The following is a 19543-nucleotide window of genomic DNA, read 5'->3' on the forward strand; positions in this document are numbered from 1 at the left end:
TTTTTTTTTTTTTGTTCTTCTTAGATCGGGGGTTCCAACAGGTTGAAGGGATGGGGTTGGGGTCTCAGTTGGGACGATGGATAAAAGAGTTTTTTTTCTTTTTCTTTTTTTTTTTTTTGGCTGACAGAACTTTGAAGAGGGGTTCGATCACAGGAAGGAACTTGGGAGAGAAAGAGGATGGAAGTGAGACAAGGGGATCGATTCTGGTTCTCTGGACAGAATCCTTCTTTTTTTTTTTAATTTCTCAGTCCCTGTAGGAACCAGAACAAGGAATGAGAATGGAAGAAGAGAGATGGAAGGGAAGTGGATGGGGATCCTTCGCTTTGATACCAAGTTGATGGGGGGCCTTAGGGAAGAATCACACAAAGGGAGGGGAGGAAATTCACACTACCAAGCATAACCACAAAGTTCACCCAAGATAATTAATTCATCATTCAAATCATTCTCCCCATGGCCATCGACTACAGCCAATATATAGAAAATAAATACATAAAATTAGAAACTCTACTAACACAGTATCGAGCCTAAACTAGGAAAAAACTATAAAAGGAAACTAATGCAAAGGAAATAAATCCTAACTCCTACATACAAATCTGAAAAATAAAAGGCATGAAATAAAATACTAACTACTAATTTTATTTCCAACCCTTGTTGGACCAAAACCCTGGGCTGGACCGGTTCTTCTTGGCCCTTGGCTTCCACAACTGGTTATGCTGGTCCAACCAGGTAAGTGCAGCTGTATCTGCAGTTAAGATTGTTCAATTGGATCAATCAGGCTTCAGAAGACTTCATTTTGGCCAATGGTTGGATTCTATAGAGTTGGGACAAAGCTGAGTTAGACCTTGGGTTTCTAATTTTGGGGTTTTATTGATGTAATGGGCCTAATTTATAAGCCCACAAATGGGGGTAAAGTTAGTACACGGGATTAGTAGTTAAGTGTTTGAGTTACGTTAGAATACTTAATAGCTAAATAAAATTAAGTTTTGAATTTATTTACTTTTTGAGTGTTTCAGTGTGATTAGGAGTTCTTTCATGAACCAAATTAGAAATTTTAGGTCCTTATATTTGTAATACACCCCCTATAATTGCATTGGAGCAGCATGCATGGATTCTAATCCAATTCCAATTCAAATTAGCCGGAATCAAATTTTCATGTCCAAGGAAAAGAAATCTAGAGAGTAAAATAAAGACTTCAGACTACGCTCTCTGCCTACCCCTAGCTCCCCATGGTCGACCAGCATTGAGTGGTGCTACCACCATCTAGGAACCCTTCTCCTCCCATCTCCTTTGCTAACTATCTCTCCCTTCCCCTTCTATTGGCCCTTCTCCTTCTCACGGAGGCTTTTCCTAGTCCTCCCTTTGCGGACTATACACATTGTCTGTGGCGATGGACTCCCTCTGCACTTCATGCACCCTACTACCATCAACTCCTCCAAAGTAGTCTGACATGAATCTAGTCTTCTTGTTAACAAGGCAAGGAAGTGGGAAAATGGCCTTGTTAGGCACTTAATCAACAGCCACCCTTATTTTCCCATTGTTAAATCTTCTATTCCAAACAATGGAAAATACAAGGAAGATTAAAGACATACCTTTTGGACATCGGCTTTTTCATGTTCAAATTTTCAGATGAAGGAGACATATCGCATGCTCGAAGGTGGCCCTTCGAATGTTGGTCGAGAGCTAATTCTCCTCAAACAATGGAATTACTACCTCCAACTCAATAGCCTTGACTTAAGCTCCATCCCCCTCTGGGTCTCTCTGCCTGGTTTAGAGTTGCATTTTTGGTGCAAGGATAGGCTGAGTATCGTTGGATTAGTCCTTGGGAAACCTCCCTATTCTGATGGGAGGACAAAGAAGCAAGATATATTAGCCTTTGCCAGAATATATGTAGGTCTCTGTTGATTCTCCCTTGCCATCCTCCATTCTGGTTGTAGTCGATGAAAGCTACTCTTTCAGTCACACAGTCTATTGCAACTGGTCACAACCACACTACACCTCCTATAAGGTGTTCGGTCACCCCTCTAGGAAATGTCCGGCTAACCTTGCAGCTTATCCCAAACACCATCAAACCCTTGCTCCAAAATCCCTTCCCCAACCCCCTTAAGATCTAACAGTTGCAAATCTTCCTTTCCTGCAATCTACCCCTTGTTCTATAAATCTAGAGTTTGGTCTTCAAGCTTCCATCACCTCCCTTTATCCCCCTCCTCCCCCCGCCATCGCCACCTCTCACACCATCATTCCCTCCCCCCATTGTGGTCGTCGTTGTAGTCAGGTGAGAAAAAATGACTATCGGCGAGCCTAGGCTTCTAACTCTCCTCAGGGCATGTGCCTATTAACCCCATCATATCGCTAGTCCTTTATACTCCTGGGACAGATTGCCTCGATCAATTCCTAGCCTTAAGTATTGTGGATGTTAGTGCTGACCCTGAGTAGACTACAACATCTGCCACCATCACTTCTCCACTCTTTTGTTGTCCTCTGCCAGCACCTCTGTCATCGAGCCTCCAAGTCACAATTTTGCTTCATCCTTCAATCCATCAGTCAATAGCCTTGCTAGGACCACTGGTTTCAACTAATTCTCCTCTCTACAAGGCGATAATGCCTCTCTGATCTTCACTTTTGTAGTCAAATAGTTGCCATCCCCTTCGCCTGAGGAGTTGACTCTCCTTGCAATCGTTCCCTCTCCTCCACATCAATCTTATGGTCAACATCGCCATCTGACCCCTTCTGCGCCTTTGATGGCTTCTTCTCCCTTTACGCCTTCCATAGTTGTCAAGGCATCATCAAGGCGACGACTAGGTGGTCTGCCCAGAGCCTAGGCAACAGCTGCCTTATTGCACTGCATGTCGCATTGTGTTTTAGCACTTATTTATGCCAAAAATCATTTACTTAAGATATTATTCATAAATAAGAAAATACCCCGTATTTAAATCCAATAAAAATAGTTTAAAATCAAACTCCAAAAGGATAAAAAGTCAAACCCCCCGGGTCCAAGAACAAAAACTGGATTTTGGTTATAAGGGTGATTTTCAACTTTTAACTGCTAGGGTTTTCCTCAATTATGAAAACTTTATAAATCCTATCAAGTTAAAATATTACTAATAAACAAAAGTCTGGTAAAATAATCTTTCGTTTTTTCATTCAAGAGATTTTAACAACATTCACATACTTTAATAAGTTTGACCGGAGCATAACTTTGTCATTACAACTCAGATTTAAGTAATCTTAGACTTGTTGGAAAGTTGGTATTACGTTATACTTAAAACAAAAAGTTTCATGTAAAAATAAAATCATTCGACCAGTTAAACTTATTATAGAACTAGAGCATTTCTCTAAATGTTGATTTTTTATGACTTAATGTGACTTAGTGTTGATTTTTAATGACTTGATGTGGCTAAATTTTAATTTTTAATGACTTGATGTGGCTAAATTTTGATTTTTAATGAGTTGATGTGGCTTAATTTATGATCCAAGGTATATGTAGCTTACTACATAATGTTAGAAAACAGGAAAAATAAAAAATATCACTTGGCCGCCTTGTTCACCTTAAGGCAGGAGCCTTCTCACCTAAACGTTTAGACAACCCTCCAACGCCTTGGTTCACCTTGGCGCCATGACAACTATAGCGCCTGCTCCCTTTTCGTAAGTTACACCTCTGCAAGTGTGGGAATAAATCCCTCAATCCTCCCTCCACTCTCTTGCCCCTCCTTATGCTAAGACTGTGGTGGTCACCCCTTCCATCATCATCCCCTCTCCGCCTCTCATCCCTACTGGCCTTGATGGTCTAGCCTCTCTGCTTGGCCCATTAATCTCTAATGTCATTCCTATTAGCTGCATGGCCCATTCCACGTTCCCTGGTTCCTCTGGCCCATCTCATTTGGCCCTCCCAATTTTGCCCCTGGATTCTGCCCTTGGGTTGGTCCCTCCTATTCCCCTAATCAATGACCATCTCTCTCCTTTTAGACCCCTCCAACCTCTTATTGTCCCTCTTCCCCCCACTTTTTGTTTAGCACTATCGCGACACTAACTCTCTTCCCAAGAAGCGGCCCTACCAAGACGATTCCTTCCCAACAATAAGAAGATTTTGCCTCTCAGCAAGGATATCTAAGACCATGTCCTTTTTCATGATTCAGTGGGCCATTATGTATTTTCAGCCTTCTCCTAGACAGCCTTTTTTTTTTTTTTTTTTGTGGTTGGGGGTCTAGTTGCACGTTATAGTCAAGCCTTTCCCCCTTTTTGTGTAGTGGTTGATTGAAGCTCTTCCCACTTTCCTTCTGCAGGCCCCTCCCCTCTCCTCCCCACCGCCCCAAATTTTGTATAAGCAAGGCCATGCAATTTGTTTATGCTTTGTTCGTTCTCTCCCACCTGGTAATTATTTTTTATTCATTAAAAAAAAAAATACACCCCTCTCGATTAGAGATGTTTGAATAAAGAATGTGAGTTTTTTTAAGAGTTTTGGTGTTATTGAGCAATGCATATAGGATTGGTATCTCAAACCTGAATTCTTCTCTTCTCTTCTTCCTCCCAAGAAGATCAATCTCATCTCTTTTCTCTCCCCTTCTATCATCTGATTTCTTTTCTTACCAATGCAATTGATTCTTTTATCTCAAATTTGAGAACAGATTTGACGATTGGGCCTACTTGCATCCGAGATCCACACTCCAGATTTTTAGATTGTGTTATGCTATCAGAGCTAAACTTGAAGCCTCATTACACTCCAAGAAAGTCTGCAAATGGGATTTTGTGATCTCCAAATAAGGCTTCTTGAACTTAAGACAGGTTGTCAAAATATTGTTGATGATACTAATCACTTCTGTGATGAGATGTCAAACATGATAGAAGCTTCAGATGATGGATCAAAGGTGGTAGAAAAGGTGGACAACAAAAGTCACGATTAAGATTGAAGCTGAGGAATTGATCAACACTCCAATTGTAAATGTGAAACCCCACGATCAAAATCCAATCAGATAGGTATCATTATGATAATCAAGAGAGCATGACTGTTGATCATGGGATATGTTGGATCATTGCCCCATCAAAGCAAATGATCGTGGATGTCAATTAAGGGGTGTTGATTCTCCCATTTTACAAAACTAGAAAGTGAGTGTTTCTCAACATCAGGAAAATTGATACAGTTAAATTGTCAAATTGGTTCAACCAGACCTCATAAGATTCTGGCCCATGGTTGGATTCTATGGACCTTGAGCTTCTTATTTTGGGGTTTATTGATGTAATGAGCCTAATTTATAAGTCCATAAAATGGGGACAAAGATAGTATTAGTAGTTAAGTGTTTGAGCTAGATTAAAATACTTAATAGCTAAATAATTTTATGTTTTGAGTTTATACTTTATTGAGTGTGATTAGGATTTCTTTTATGAGCCAAATTATGAATTTTAGGTCTTTATATATGTAATACACCTTCATCAATCAGAGATGATTTGAATAAAGAATGCGAGTTTGTTTTGAGAGTTTTAGTGCTTTCGAGCAGTTCATCTGGGATCAGTATCCAAACCTGATTTCTTCTCTTCTCCTCTCTTCTTCCATATATTTTCTCTCTTCTTCCTCCCAAGAAGACCGATCTCTTCTCTCCTCTCTCCCCTTCCATCGATCTGATTTCTTTCCTTACCAATGCAATTGCTTCTTTTATCTCAGATTTGACGATAGATTTTATCATTGGGCCTACTTACATCTGAGATCCATAATCTGGATTTTCAGACTTCAATGAATTTAAAGTTATTTCCTCCTGAAATGGATTCTTGTCAAATAGCATATTAACCATTTAAAATTTTCTTGATCGGTTCATTTTCTAGACCAATCATCTCTGAAGTCTCTGCATTTTAAGATGCACATTGAAACTTAGCTGCAATGCCAAACCCAAGCCCAGAAAAGGAGGAAGGTGGATGCATCAAGTTGGCGGCTGCATTCAAAAATTTGATCAAACCTTTCTAGTTGGGATCCTGATAATTCATTGTGATGGCTCCCAATAGAGTGGAGTGATGGAAGAGGATATATCTAGCCAACCCATGTTATTTGGATAAGATCAAACTTGGTGAATATATTTTGAGCATAGTAGTCAAGGCATTGCCTAGACGTTAGTCGCCTAGGTGCCCTTTGCTGGAAGGGCACCCTGGTCGCCTGGCGCCTTGTTGGTGTCGCTTGTCTTTTCCCTCAGCCACTGCCTTGGACCACCTTGTCGACGTGACAACTATGATTTTGAATGATTTTTAAGCATGCATCACTAAGAAGTTGTAAATATTATTCCCATTATATAGCATGAGCATGGTTCAAGAACTCGGTCAAAACCAACAAAATTTCGCCAGTTTCGACTGTATCCCTAGGGGTCGGAACGATATGTCCTGTGACTTTTAAAAGACACAGGTTTCGACTATGTTTCAACCAAATTCGACGAAATTTCCCATGTTTTAGTCGAAACATGGGAAATTTCGACCAAACCAATTGGTTCGACCCTTTCAGTGGAACCAGGTCCTATATAAGTTAGTTTGAAAAGAAACCCAAGCCTTCGTTAGCAGAATTCGACCCTTTCTTCTTAGTTTTTTCTTCTAGGAGTGGGAAACTTGGGGAAACAGTGGAGATTTCCATTTTTTGCCTAACAAAGTTGAATCTCATGGTGGTTCTTACTTCATCTACATAAGAAAGAAAGCTTGGACCAAAAATTTAAGTCCCAACTTCCCCAAAAATCATTTTTTTTATAGGACATACTTGGAAATAGAGTAGAATTATGTAAATTTTTTATATGTTACTTAGGAGGACTGGATCTACGCATTCACAGTGGCCGATTTTTTTTTTGCATGTTAATGCTTTTTTTTTTCTGTTTTTAAAAATGCATTTAACTACAACATATTTCAGTCAACAACTTAGCGTAATGATTGCCGAACCTTTGGTTCACCACACAAGTGTGACTTTATGTTTTTTTTTATGAAACTAATGATGTGAGTTAGAAATGTTTAAAATAGGATGTACATAAAAAATCAGGCAAAAAAATACATTATTTGGGGGTTGAAACCTAAATTTCCACCAAACAAGGAAAAATTCCCTGGTTTCCTCGAAATTTCCCAGATTTCAACCGAAATTTCGGTCTCCCCAAGGCTCGAAACCTAGTCGAAACCCGATACCTTGAACTTTGAGCATGAGTAACACTTCTATCATTCTTGACCATCAGTTGAATGATGCTAATTGAAACAATTGATGCATTAATTACAAGATTTAATAAATCCACACTGCAGCTCATATCAAACATAGCCTTCACTTTAACGACATGCATAATCTAATCAATTAATTTAAGTTTGGTATTTTCATATTGATAACCCTTAAGGTATCAAATGATTTGTAACCCTACTTTTTTACCCTTTTGCATAATCCACTTTTTTTCCAAAGTGGGTAAATACTATCATTTTACAAATGCATTTGAAAAATTTGTATGACAATGACAACAGCTTTTGAGAATGATATAACGATAAGTCACTTTCAAATTAATTTTAAAAAACCTTTTTATAAAAAGAATGTGTCAAGTTCTAAATACACCTATAAATACACATATAGAGGTGTCATTTAAACAGTCCCTTTAAGAATTGGTCCAACTACTTAGCATTGGCATGGTAAACTGATCAAAATGGCAGAAGGTGATAGATACCTGGACATGCTGAAGAAAGCATTGGGAGGGACAGATTCCGTCCTTCAACATCAGTTGAATAATGTTGTTTGAATCTTGTCACAAATTCATTACAAGCTTCAATAAGTGATAAATCTCTACTGCAGCTTATATCAAATACAGCTTTTGCACCCAATGACTTGAAGAAGGTCGTGAGTTTCCTGAAAACCTGCAAATTGGAAAAGAACAAATTATTTGCAGATATTTTTCCCCCGAAGAAATATGCAGAACTCACGGTAAAAGGTCCACAATATCTAATGTACCCTTTTCCATGAAAGCAAAGAAACCAATATGATGTAAGCTGTCACACTATCTTACCTGGAGTGGAGAAAGACCAAACTGAGCAGCTAAAGAAGCCCTTGATTGTGAAGAAAGAGAGACAATAACAGCCTTCCCGGACTCTAGATTAGAAAGGAACTCCTCCAAACTTTGCTTCTCAAGCATTACTGTCTCTGCAGAGGTTATGCAGCCACTGTGTTACAGGAGAAGATCACTTATCAGCCTTAAATTACAATATGGTGACAAGCTATTTTGTAAAGTAAGGAACTGACAAAGAAAAACAAAATGCACATGAACTGGTCAAAAAGTATACTACGCATTGTAAAAAAAAATGCCAAATGTTGGATCATTAAATATCATCTGTTTATGCATTTCTGTAAGACTACTAAATTATCTTCAAATATTTGCAATTTATATGGAAGTAAGTAATTAAGGAAGTAAAATGAATGGAGAAGACACCAGAGAGGCCGTAAACATTCTGTTCTGCAGGTTCTATTACAATGTCCTCCAGGCTTCCCCCCCCCCCCCAAAAAAAAAAAAGAAGTCAATCTCACCAAGAGCTGTACTACTCATAAGTTTTAAAAATGAACATATCACGTTCGAGAGATCGAAGATTCAATTCTATCTAAACTAAACAATTCTGAGCGCAGTCACCTACCACCTGACAACGAGGACTCATCTTCACTACTAGCACCATCCTGCTCTAGGAAAACCCGCTTTGAAACCACCTTGAGAAAGAGACTTTCAGGTGACCGGTTTCATCTAAGGATTAGGAAAGAAATGGCAGAGAAATCAACCTCTCGGATGCTGTCTTCCTTCATTCTCTTCTCTTGGGGCAGAATGCAATGTCTCAAAAAGGTCTTGACCCATTAGAAAGGCGGTTGAAAAGCGACTTTCTTTGTCATTCTCCTTCTGTAAAAGGGGGTTCTCATTTGTGGAGTGGACTGGAATTTTTGCTCGCAATGAACATGAGTGAACCTGACACCTTTCTATCTTTCTTTTATCTGGAAGTCAGGTAAAAAACTTAGGAACAACGCACGCAAACATTGAATGCCTCAGTGGTGGTTCTTTGTTCGGTACTTTAACTAAATGGACAAGACCGTCTTCAACTTCCTTCGAAAACAAGTAAAAGAGAAGAGAGTAGGTGCACTTCCATGCATGCCAATATATGAATAAAAAGCTCTACAAGAGAAGGGACCAGGGCAAGCTGAGCAGTTTCTCCTTTCCACTATTGACTGACTGATTCCAGGACCTGTCCTTATATACGACCATCTTCTTTTAGTTTAGTTGCTACCCTATGGTTGAGTGCTTTGTTTTGCTAGTTACGCGCGAGCTCTTTCTTCGCTGCTTCTCCTGGTTGCCTTCTTTTCTTTCGTGCTTGCTTATGGCAGGCCCTTACTGAGGGGTGGGTTGAAAACGTTGGATCGACTGACCCTTTCATCGTCGGTTCATTCAGTGGCTCATTCGCAGGGCATTTGAGTTTGCTAAGAGGCCCACGGAGCGGTATAAGCCCTATCAATCCACCCGGGAAAAGAGTTGAAAGCTGCTACTTTGACCATTTAGGAATCTTTTTTTTTTTTGCTTGAGCGGCTTTCAAATCTTACCTTTAGCAACGGCAGGAGTCTATCGTAGTGCAATACCTTTAACAGCCCTTAAAGTGTGCGAGTGGCCTCCGAAGGACTAATACTAATAAGGTAGTGAGATTGAAAGGTCCGAAGGACTAAACTTCACCCAGTACGCAACTCGGTTTTCCGCCTAAACGATCCTAGCATACGGAAAAAAAAAGTTCATTAGTCCTATCTCTCAGGGAAGGGAGGAGCATAGAACTATGTTGATCCCCATGAATGTTGCCTCATCCTTCTCTATTGGAAAGGCAGGTTGCATCTTCGGCCAGGACCCAGGTTGTGGAGAAGCAAGACCAGCTTGCCCTCATCTGGAAGTATTGCACATCCCTCCTTCAAACTTGAAAGGCCACAGAAGGTGATTGAAAGCAATGGGGGAGGCACTAACCAATAAGAGGGGGATCTCACCACAACATTACACCGGGTTACCGCCACTAGAAGTTTCTTAATTGTAAACTGGAACTGGTGAATCGACAACCAAACAAAAAAGGGAGAGAACGCATCAAAGTTGGAAGGGCAACGGGGCGACCGAGGTGCATCGAAGGTGCCGGCCGGGCGGCTAGGGATCAAATCTTTGGAACAGGGGCTGGGTGGGCCGTACGACCGGCGGACCTTTCACTCAGAGCTCTTTCTCAGGGGTTCTCCCTCACACGGGGCGGGGTGGACCGGTGCAGCACGGGTAAGATCTTCACGGGCTGGGCTTTCTCACTAATTCCTACGAAAATCTCTTTCTCTTCTCCTTCCCCACTTTCTCTATTAGTATCCTCCCCCAAAAGTGGATCCCTTTGGATGACTTGCAATCGGTAGTCATTCTAATCAGTGGTTGGTACAGTGTGTACCGGGTAAGGTGGTTCGATAGTGACCAGTTCGTATCCTCTTGCAAAAGGTGCGTGCAAAAGAAATTATAGACACTAATACAATTAGATTAGCTCTTCATAGACAAACTTGGGATTTGCGAGCCCGTATAAGACCCGCTTCGGAGCATGGCATCCTTTTCTATCAGATAGGAAGGGCTGTTGCACAAAATGTACTTTTAAGTAATTGCTCCATCATAAATCCTATATCTATCTATTATCTCGGTGCCTTCCTACTTTCCTTACCGCTCCGTGGGCCCCAATTCTTGCTTTTGTTCATCAAGATTGGGTTGGTGTGAAGTTAAGATCAAAAGCTAACTACGGTCTCTTTCTTTCTCCATTTCTGTATCCAGTCGTGAAGAAAAGGAGAAGTCAAATCACGTAATCATAATTGCATAGATAATGAGAATCACAGTTGCTTGACTTTGTTAAGTTAGAGGCGTGTATCGAGAAACCTCCGCCCAATAGAGCCTAGCCCACTTTCCCTCCATTAGAGGTGGAGTGACTTCCTATCCTCCCCTATCTGTCGAGCTGATCGTAGACCACCCTCTCTCAAAGCCAATATATATGTTTCACATACCCCTGTCTGTCAATCAGAACTTTGGTTGCTCACCAGTAGACAGAATCTGGAGTACGCCCGGTTGTCCATTACCTGTCCGTGCTCCGATACACATAGGGTGCTTCAACCAGGTCCCAATCTTGATCTACTGCGCCTGGACTGGATCAGTTCAATCGAATCAACTAAATCCAGTATGCTCTTTATGATCTCGGCTCATGATTCAATTGCTATGTATTTAGCTATTGAGCCTCAAAGTTTATGTTTTTATGTGATTGCAGCATCAAAAAGAAAGTCTGAATTTTCCACGGAAGCCGGCTCGAAATATTTGATCTTAGGTGCATTTCCCTCTGGAATATTATTGTTCGGGTACGACCAAACAACTACCGATATCTAAAAATATCTTTTATTAGAATGTTGTTAAATTGTTAGATATATAAAAGATACAGTCTAGGCCACGCCCTTTTGCAACTAATCCCTGCTTATGGTTCCTACTGACAGAAAAAGACCCTTAAGCGTTGTGGGCTTTCAAGCTAAGGATGCCGTTCAGTGCTATGTTTGGCTCGGGTTGCTTTGCAGTCAGGTACTATGATCAGGGGGTTCTTGATCGGCCTCGACTAGCTGTGTCTTTACGTACTCCAGTTTCTCCAATAAGTGGTGTTGGTTCAGATCTAGATTTTGCCATCCACCTAAAACCTCTTTTGATTAATGGCTTCACCTTCTTCTTTGTTTTCCTCTCCCCGTCATTCTACTTCTTCCCGTTCTTCTTCTTCCTCTTTAGATTATCTTTATGAGCTATCTTATGTCCCTGATGATCAAGTCATCCTTGCTACCCCTACTCCCCTCCTTAATCCCTACACGGTTTTTCCAAAAACACCTACCCCGTCTAAATGGACTACTCTTCTTAAACCTAAGAAGACTCCTTTGAAAGAATTGGTACAGGCCTCTCGTTTTGATCAACTACAAGTCCCTACTACTGATAAAGAGCAGCTTTTTACTCTTGAGATACCTTCGGATCTCATCCCTCAATGGATCCAACAAGGTTATACTCATCTCCACCTCGGAGCCATCAAGTTTGCTCTCTCTTTCCATGGTAGAAAAGGACTCCCCGTGGTTTCTAGAGTCGCTCTGCTTGATAGTCGGTTTTTACGATATCAACATGCCGTGATTGCCACTGTCCATACTACATTGAATGCCGGAACAGTGTTTTTAACGTTGTATCCTAATTTTAATATTCCACTGTCTAACCCTCTTCTTTCCACTGCTTTGAAATTTCAAATCCATATTACTGGTGTCCCCAGAATGCTATTACAAAGGCTGCCACCTTGCACTATCAGATGGCTTATCGCTTGCAAAATCATGCATTTGATCTTCTCACAGGCCATTCTGACGATGCGTTGTTTATAACAATGGACTCTAACCAAGTCCCTAGTTGTACCTATGTTCCACGACAAATATCCAGAGACAAACTTCTTCGTCTCCTTCCCTCTTCTTGGGTTACAGCCTATGAACAACACGTCTCAGCCTCTCAACCACAAGCCCCTCCTGAACCAGTTCAGTCTACTGATCCTGAATATATTACTCATTCCAATGGTGAGGTAGAAATCAGTTTTCCTGCTCCTCGGCCCCGTCCTTCTCCCTTTCCAACTTCTTTTGGTATGATCCAAGAACAAATCCCTATCAAATCTTTTGATTCTAAGGGTGATCCAATTTATTTTTTTAAAGATCCAGTTACTGGTCATAAATACTTTGACCTTTGTGACTGTGATGATTGTCTACAAGACTCTGAAGATGACTTTCCTCCTCTTCGTCGTTCCAATAGACGAAAGTCTACTCAACATCAGCTCCAAGAACGATATAAAGCAGGAGATCCTTCAGTTGGACCCCTCAGCACTGAATCAAAGTATCCTTTCTTTGTCAAGTATGGTAATCCCAAGATTTCTTCCACCCTGTCTTCTTGTAAACCCCTTCCAACACCAGACATGCCTCCTCCACTCATTCCTTCCTGTTGTATGTACACTCCAGGCTCTTCCTCTTCCTCTCCCCTTAAACCTTTTCCCGAACTCCATGATTCTGATCCAGATGTTCATGGTATCCGACAAATCTGGAAAGTCAAACCATCAGTTCAAGCCACATGACGTTCTGAACCTATTTCTCCTGCTGAAGCAGCTTTGAATTGGCAGGCAGAAAATGCTACTATCCAGAACCAGTACCTTGAGCGTATATTGGCTCAGACCCAAGAAACTCATGGCACTTTGTCCCATCATGATCATCTTCTCCAATCTCTCCAAAGAGAAATTGATCAAGTCCACATTGAACTTGCTGGAATCACTTCTAGTGTTGCTGATACCACTACAGCTTTTGCTCTTATTGGCCAAAAAGAAAAGCATCTCCGGTACCTTGAAGCTCAGCTTCATCAAATGCAACAACAACCACGTGCTCCCTCTTTTGCCTCTTCTCATCGGCCACAGCAATCACTTCCAGTAACAGTTCCCAGCTTTGTTCCACAGGATCCTTTTGCTATGTATGCCTCTCCTGCACCACCTGTTGTCTCTTCTTCAAGGACTTTTCCCACTGAAGAATTGAAAGAACTTCAATGACACCAACGTGCTCTTCCTAAAAGAACATGCGCAGCCAGAGGACGTGCTCGCAGTAGATTACCCCCAGCATGGACATCCACTGCTGCACTTATGGATCTTAGTGACTATAAGGATGAATTTGCAGATGCCCTACCAGCACCTCCTCCATTTACCCCTTATCCTATATCAGTCTCATATCCTGCACCTCCACCTCCACCTCCTGACCCCCTTGGAAGATGGTTACCCCGCACTAATATCATTATAATGCTTTTGACTGACCTTTAAAAAATAACAACCCAGTGAACGGGGCTCCTGCTATTGTAGGGTCTGGGTGGGGCAAATGTACATAACCTTACCCCTTGTTTTGCAAGAGAGGCTGTTTCCAAGTTTCAAACTTGTGACCAACATGTTGCAATAGTGCAACTTGATCGTTCATTTGGTTGACCTTTATCCTATAATATTCCTATAACAAAAGAAAAATCAATATCCGGTCCACACAATGCTTGTATATGAGAAGGAGAGAAGACGAGGAAGAGAGAGAGAGAGAGAGAGTCGATAGAAGAAGAGAGAATATAACTGAACCACGATAAATTCGGTATGACTCTATCATGGTACTTCCACTTTATTTATGATATCAAAAGATAGATTCTTAGTAGGGGTCCTACTAAGAGTGTACAAGACAAAGACTAATTATAGAAAAACAAGGAAACTAAAAAAAGACATAAACATAGCACGATATGGACACTCCCTATTGTGGCCAACAACAACTCAACACAATAGACTACCGCAGGCCTGGACAATAACCAGCTGTACATCTTAACACTCCCCCTCAAGCTGGAGCATATAAATCCCTCATGCTCAACTTGAAACAATCCTTCCGGAAAGCAGGACTAAACAAAGGCTTACTAAACATACCACCCAGCTGATCTGCAAATGAAACAAACGGAGAATCGATCAACTTTCTCATAACTCTCACAAAGTGCCAGTCAACTTCAGCGTGTTTGGTCATTTCATGAAACACTAGGTTACTGGAAATATAGATACCATCTTGATTATCATTAAACATCTTCATAGGTTTAGTAACCGAAAACCCCAACTCATGAAGAAGTGACTTCAGCCACATCAACTTGATTGTAGTATGAGCTATAGCCCTATAGTTAGTCTCAGCTCTAGATCTAGCCATGGTTGTTTGCTTCTTGCTTCTCCACATGACAAGATTTCCACTAATAAACATGCAGTAAAGTGTGGTATATCTCGTATCACCAGCAACTAATGTAGGACTAGATTTGACAAGCCAAACTAGACCCAAAACTGCAGGAAAGTTAGACCAAAGAACAACCAATAACCACCCAATAGTAGACAGCAACAACAGTCCAAAACTAATCAGTCAACAGTTCTTGAAAAACCAGAATTGTCAGATTCAGAATCTGGAATTTCGGAAAACAGAGTTTGCACCAACAAATAGACTATCCAGCAACAGAAATAGAGATTGAATAAGTACATCAGAATCAAAACATCACAGGAATAGATAAACCAAATCAGAAATCGATTCTGGACAGCAGGCACTGAAATCTGGCAATTGATCCTAATAACTTCAGGAACTCCAATAGCAGATTATTAAGGAACAAGTAATCAAATCTAATTACTAATTAGAATGTCCAATCCATTGGGAAATAAAGGCAGCACTCAACTTCAACAGGCATCACAGATTAGACAACAATTTCTGGGCAGGAAGCACTATCGGCCAGCACAGAAGAGAAATCTATAACAAACAAATCCATGGACTGATCAGCAACAAATTGGGATCGAGTCCCCTTCTGGTTCAGCCTAACACTCGATCAAAATCCTAGGGCCATCAGGTGGCCAGAACTCCCAAAACAGAATAGGCCGACAGTAGAGAAAATAGAGAACTTAACCCAAAAGTTCTGCAGACAGATTAGAGCACTTACCTGGCTGGCTGAATGAGCTTAGAACAATAAGAAAACTAGAAAATATGAAGATCCACTCGGACTTCTCGCCACAGAGTGTCGACTGGATCAAACACAAGAAGCAGCCATGGAAACCAGCGGCAGCAGCAAACAAGAGTCTTTTTTTTGTTAAACATAAATCGTGGGCTTTAGTGTGCCTCCTCTTTATTTATAAGGGTTTACAAAGAATAGCAACTCAGAAATTACTAAATCTGAGTTACTAAAAACTAGTTACATGTAGTTACTAAAACTGAGATTGTAAAAAGGAAACTAGATATAAACTGAAATTAGAAATTACTTAAGACATGAATTAGAAACTAATTATATGACTAAAATTAGAACTAAATAAGATCTAATATCCCCCATCACTAGCCCAAACTGTGGGTTATCTTAGGCTAGATCTAGTCGACCCAGTCAGCCACTTGGGTCGACCCTTTTGGTCCTTCTTATGTAGACTCTTGGTGCCTTCGGTACTGCATCATCAACACCAACCAAGTACGCATCAGAATGCCCAACCAAACCAATATGTTGATGAGTTCGATAAACGAGCCCCCTTCAAATACCTTAAGATCTGGCATGCTTCCTGTTAGAAGTCTATCGAGAGAAAGGAGGAGTCTAACGTCCCTTAGGTTTTCCTAGTCCTATTACGATTGTGGGTTTGGGTTTTCCTAGTCCTATAACTATGGGTTTTCCTAATCCTATTAAGACTGTCCTAGTCCTATTAGGGCTTAATATAAATAGTAGTTAGCAATTAGAATTAGTTTCCTAATGTGTTCTATTTTGTTCTTTCCTATTCCTAGTAGGACTTGTAATAGTTATTCTATTTAATAAATGAAGGAGAGAAGCCCCAATATAATCGATTGAGACTCCCTTTGCTCCACAATCGCAGGTCTCTTTCCCTCTCTTTTACTTCTCTTCTCTTTACATGGTATCAGAGGCTCAGAGCTTAACAAATTGCTGGTTTGAGAGTCATTCAAAGGTATCATGCTACTAGTGAAGCTCAAGTTCTTCGAAAAAGAAGAAGAATTAGGGTTTCAATGAAGATTTGATGCAAAACATACCTGATTTTGTTCGTGTTTTCTACTTTTGAATTTGTCCTAAATCAATTGTTACTGAAGAATCGACTTGTTGCTACTAGGGTTGGTCACCGCCTCTGGTTTTGAGCTATCGGCTCTGATTTGCTTGTTAAAGAAAAGGGGCAATTGTTGGTGTCTGAATTTGATATCCCTTTCTGTTCGAGTGTTAATTGGTTGGTTTCTGAAGAATAAAGATGTATAGGTCTATCAATTCCCTCCTTTGTGATGGTGGTTGTTGGAAATTATTTGTCAATGTGTAATGCTACATGTGAGAGGGAGATTAGAGAATTTTTATCTGTTCAGTTTGGAGATCATTAGCTATTTATTAGAGATTGTCATTATTATCTGCTCAAGTCATCAGTTGGAATTCTTATCTATTCGTGTGCATCCTCAACAATTTATCTTTTTTAAGATGGTTATATTCGATGACCTGATGTTTTTTGGTATATTTAGCAACCTGATGTTGTTCGGTATATTCAACAACCCAATGTTGTTTGGTCCCCAATGACCTGATGTTGCCTATTTATCTGTGGAATTTTCTGTGAGATGTCTATTTGGGGAGATCTCTATTTGAGGCTCGTGAGTGCTTTTGTTGTAGCTATTGGGACCTACAGTTTCTATTGGAGTGCCTTCTTTGGGAAAGTATTTTGATGTAGTCGTTGGGTGCTACACTTTTGTTGGAGTGCTTTCTTTGGGAAGGTCTTCTAATGTAGCTGTTGTATGCTACACTTTTGTTGGAGTGCTTTCTTTGGGAAGGACTTCCGCTGCTATTGGACTGCCTTCTTTGGGAAGGGCTTTCATTGCTATTGGAGTGCCTTCTTTGGAAGGGCTTTCGTTGCTTTTGGAGTTATTGATGGCTTTATGATGGTTGATTGGAGTTCTCTCCGTGCTCATTAGAGTGTTTGTTGGTCCAAGCTAGAGCTTTCTTTTGCTATATGTATACTCCAACTTGAGGGGGAGTGCCAGAAGTCTATCGAGAGAAAGGAGGAGTCCCTTGGGTTTTCCTAGTCCTATTAGGACTATGGGTTTTCCTAGTCCTATTAGAACTGAATGTAATTAAAAGTTAGCAATTAGTATTAGTTTCATAATTTGTTCCATTTTGTTCTTTTCTATTCCTAATAGGACTTGTAATAGCTATCTTTCCTATTCCTAGTAGGATTTGTAAATAGCTATTCTATTTAATGAATGAAGGAGGGCAGCCCCAATATAATCGATTGGGACTCCCTTTGCTCCACAATCACAGGTCTCTCTCTCTCTCTCTCTCTCTCTCTCTCTCTCTCTCTCTCTCTCTCTCTCTCTCTCTCTCTCTCTCTCTCTATCAATCTACACTGCCTTCCAGTGAATCTTCTTAGGTGAAGCCATAAAATGACCAATAACTCCAATAGAAAAGATGTGTCAAGTCTAGACAATAAAGTAAATGAGTTTACCTACTAATATCTCGTACTGGTGTCATCAAATATCTCACCATCATTTGTCCCAAACTTCTAGTGTGGATCTATAGGAGTATCAACTGGTTTAGAAGCAAGCATACCAATATCAAACAAGACGTCTAACATATATTTTCTCTATAACAAACTAATCCCTTCCTTGCTTTGAAGCACTTCAAGACCAAAGAAATATTTGAAGGCACCCATGTCTTTCATCTGACAATGCTAACGTAGATAACATTTCACCTCTATAAGCCCAGATTCATCATCCCCATATATGATAAAAGAAAAAGTTTGTGGATGAGAGGGAGAGAGTAAACGGAAGAAGAAGACAGAAATCAACTGAACCACAATAGATTCAGTATGACTATATCATGGTACTTAAACTTTAGTTATAATATCAAATAATAAACTCTTAGTAGGAGTCCTCCTCCTAAGAGTGTACAAAACAAAGATTAATTACAGAGAAACAAGGAAACTAAAAAGAGACAAACATTCTATGATAGGGACACTCCCCTTATTGTGGTCAATAACAACTCGACACAATAGAGTACCACAGGCCTGGACAATAATACCCCTGCATTACATCTTAACAATTCCCATATTGTGTGTACAACTGATACATCTTGCACCATCTCTGACATGATTATGATCACCATAAAATGGATGACATTTTTATTAATAAAATAATTTTAAGTTTTTGTCACCAAATAAAAAAATATATATAAAAAAAATGTAGAAATTTTTCCCAACTTTGTATTTCAAAAAGTTTTGATAGATTTATTTAACCAGCTCAGTTGGAGTAAGTTTTAATTCTTAGGATACATGATTTGTTCAATATCATGCACTAAGAAGTAATAACTATAATTTTGTATATTGTGTTTGATTCCAATTTTCTCAATTATACTACAGAAAACAACAGTCATATGCCACTAAAAAGGAGGAAAAATAAATATTTATGGAATCATTTACCTGCAGGCTAAGCAATCCTTCAATGAAATTTTAACTGGTTCTGCTTGTGATGGTTTGATTGGGAGAGCAGCCTTCTCTTGGTTCTGTAAAACAAGATTATAGCCAAACAATCAAAGAAATTTAACAATGATTACAGAGGTATATGATGGATTTACAGGATTTATTTCCTTCCCAATCATTTCGGCACAGAGCAAAAGTTTTTAACAAACAGAAAATATGTGAATGCCACTATTATATTTAAAACAAATGGCAAATCCTTGAGAGTTGTATCAGCAAGAACCTTTCCCATCAACCAATTGATTGTGTTCATAATAAATTTCTTAAGAAGACACCAGTAATCCCCCAAAATTTTAGTGCATAATAATAACAGATAGCAGAACCTCAACAATTTTCTGAACTCTGTACATAGTTACAAAGTCAGTTTTCTGAATTAACCCAAAAATACCTTAAAAAAAATTATATTGGAGAAACAGAAACAACAAACATGAAAAAATCAATGTCCTATCACACTAATTCCTCCCTGAAATTTTCCAGAACATAA

The 19543-nt window shown here is 39.9% G+C and overlaps 1 protein-coding gene across 2 annotated transcripts in view; it reads right to left on the minus strand.

Annotated features, from left to right (window-relative positions):
- LOC122089122 (protein NAR1) overlaps positions 1-19543 on the minus strand; it is a 35735-nt gene that overhangs the window by 15596 nt on the left and 596 nt on the right. For both annotated transcript variants that reach the window (XM_042658615.1, XM_042658608.1), the window contains exons 3-5: positions 19003-19085; positions 7989-8142; positions 7653-7839 (exon numbers count right to left, since the gene is read on the minus strand). In XM_042658615.1, coding sequence (XP_042514549.1) covers positions 7653-7839; positions 7989-8142; positions 19003-19085 — 424 coding nt within the window. The remainder of the gene's footprint in view (positions 1-7652; positions 7840-7988; positions 8143-19002; positions 19086-19543) is intronic.

The sequence above is a fragment of the Macadamia integrifolia genome, chromosome 2 (assembly GCF_013358625.1).
Source record: "Macadamia integrifolia cultivar HAES 741 chromosome 2, SCU_Mint_v3, whole genome shotgun sequence".
NCBI classification, from domain to species: Eukaryota; Viridiplantae; Streptophyta; class Magnoliopsida; order Proteales; family Proteaceae; genus Macadamia; species Macadamia integrifolia.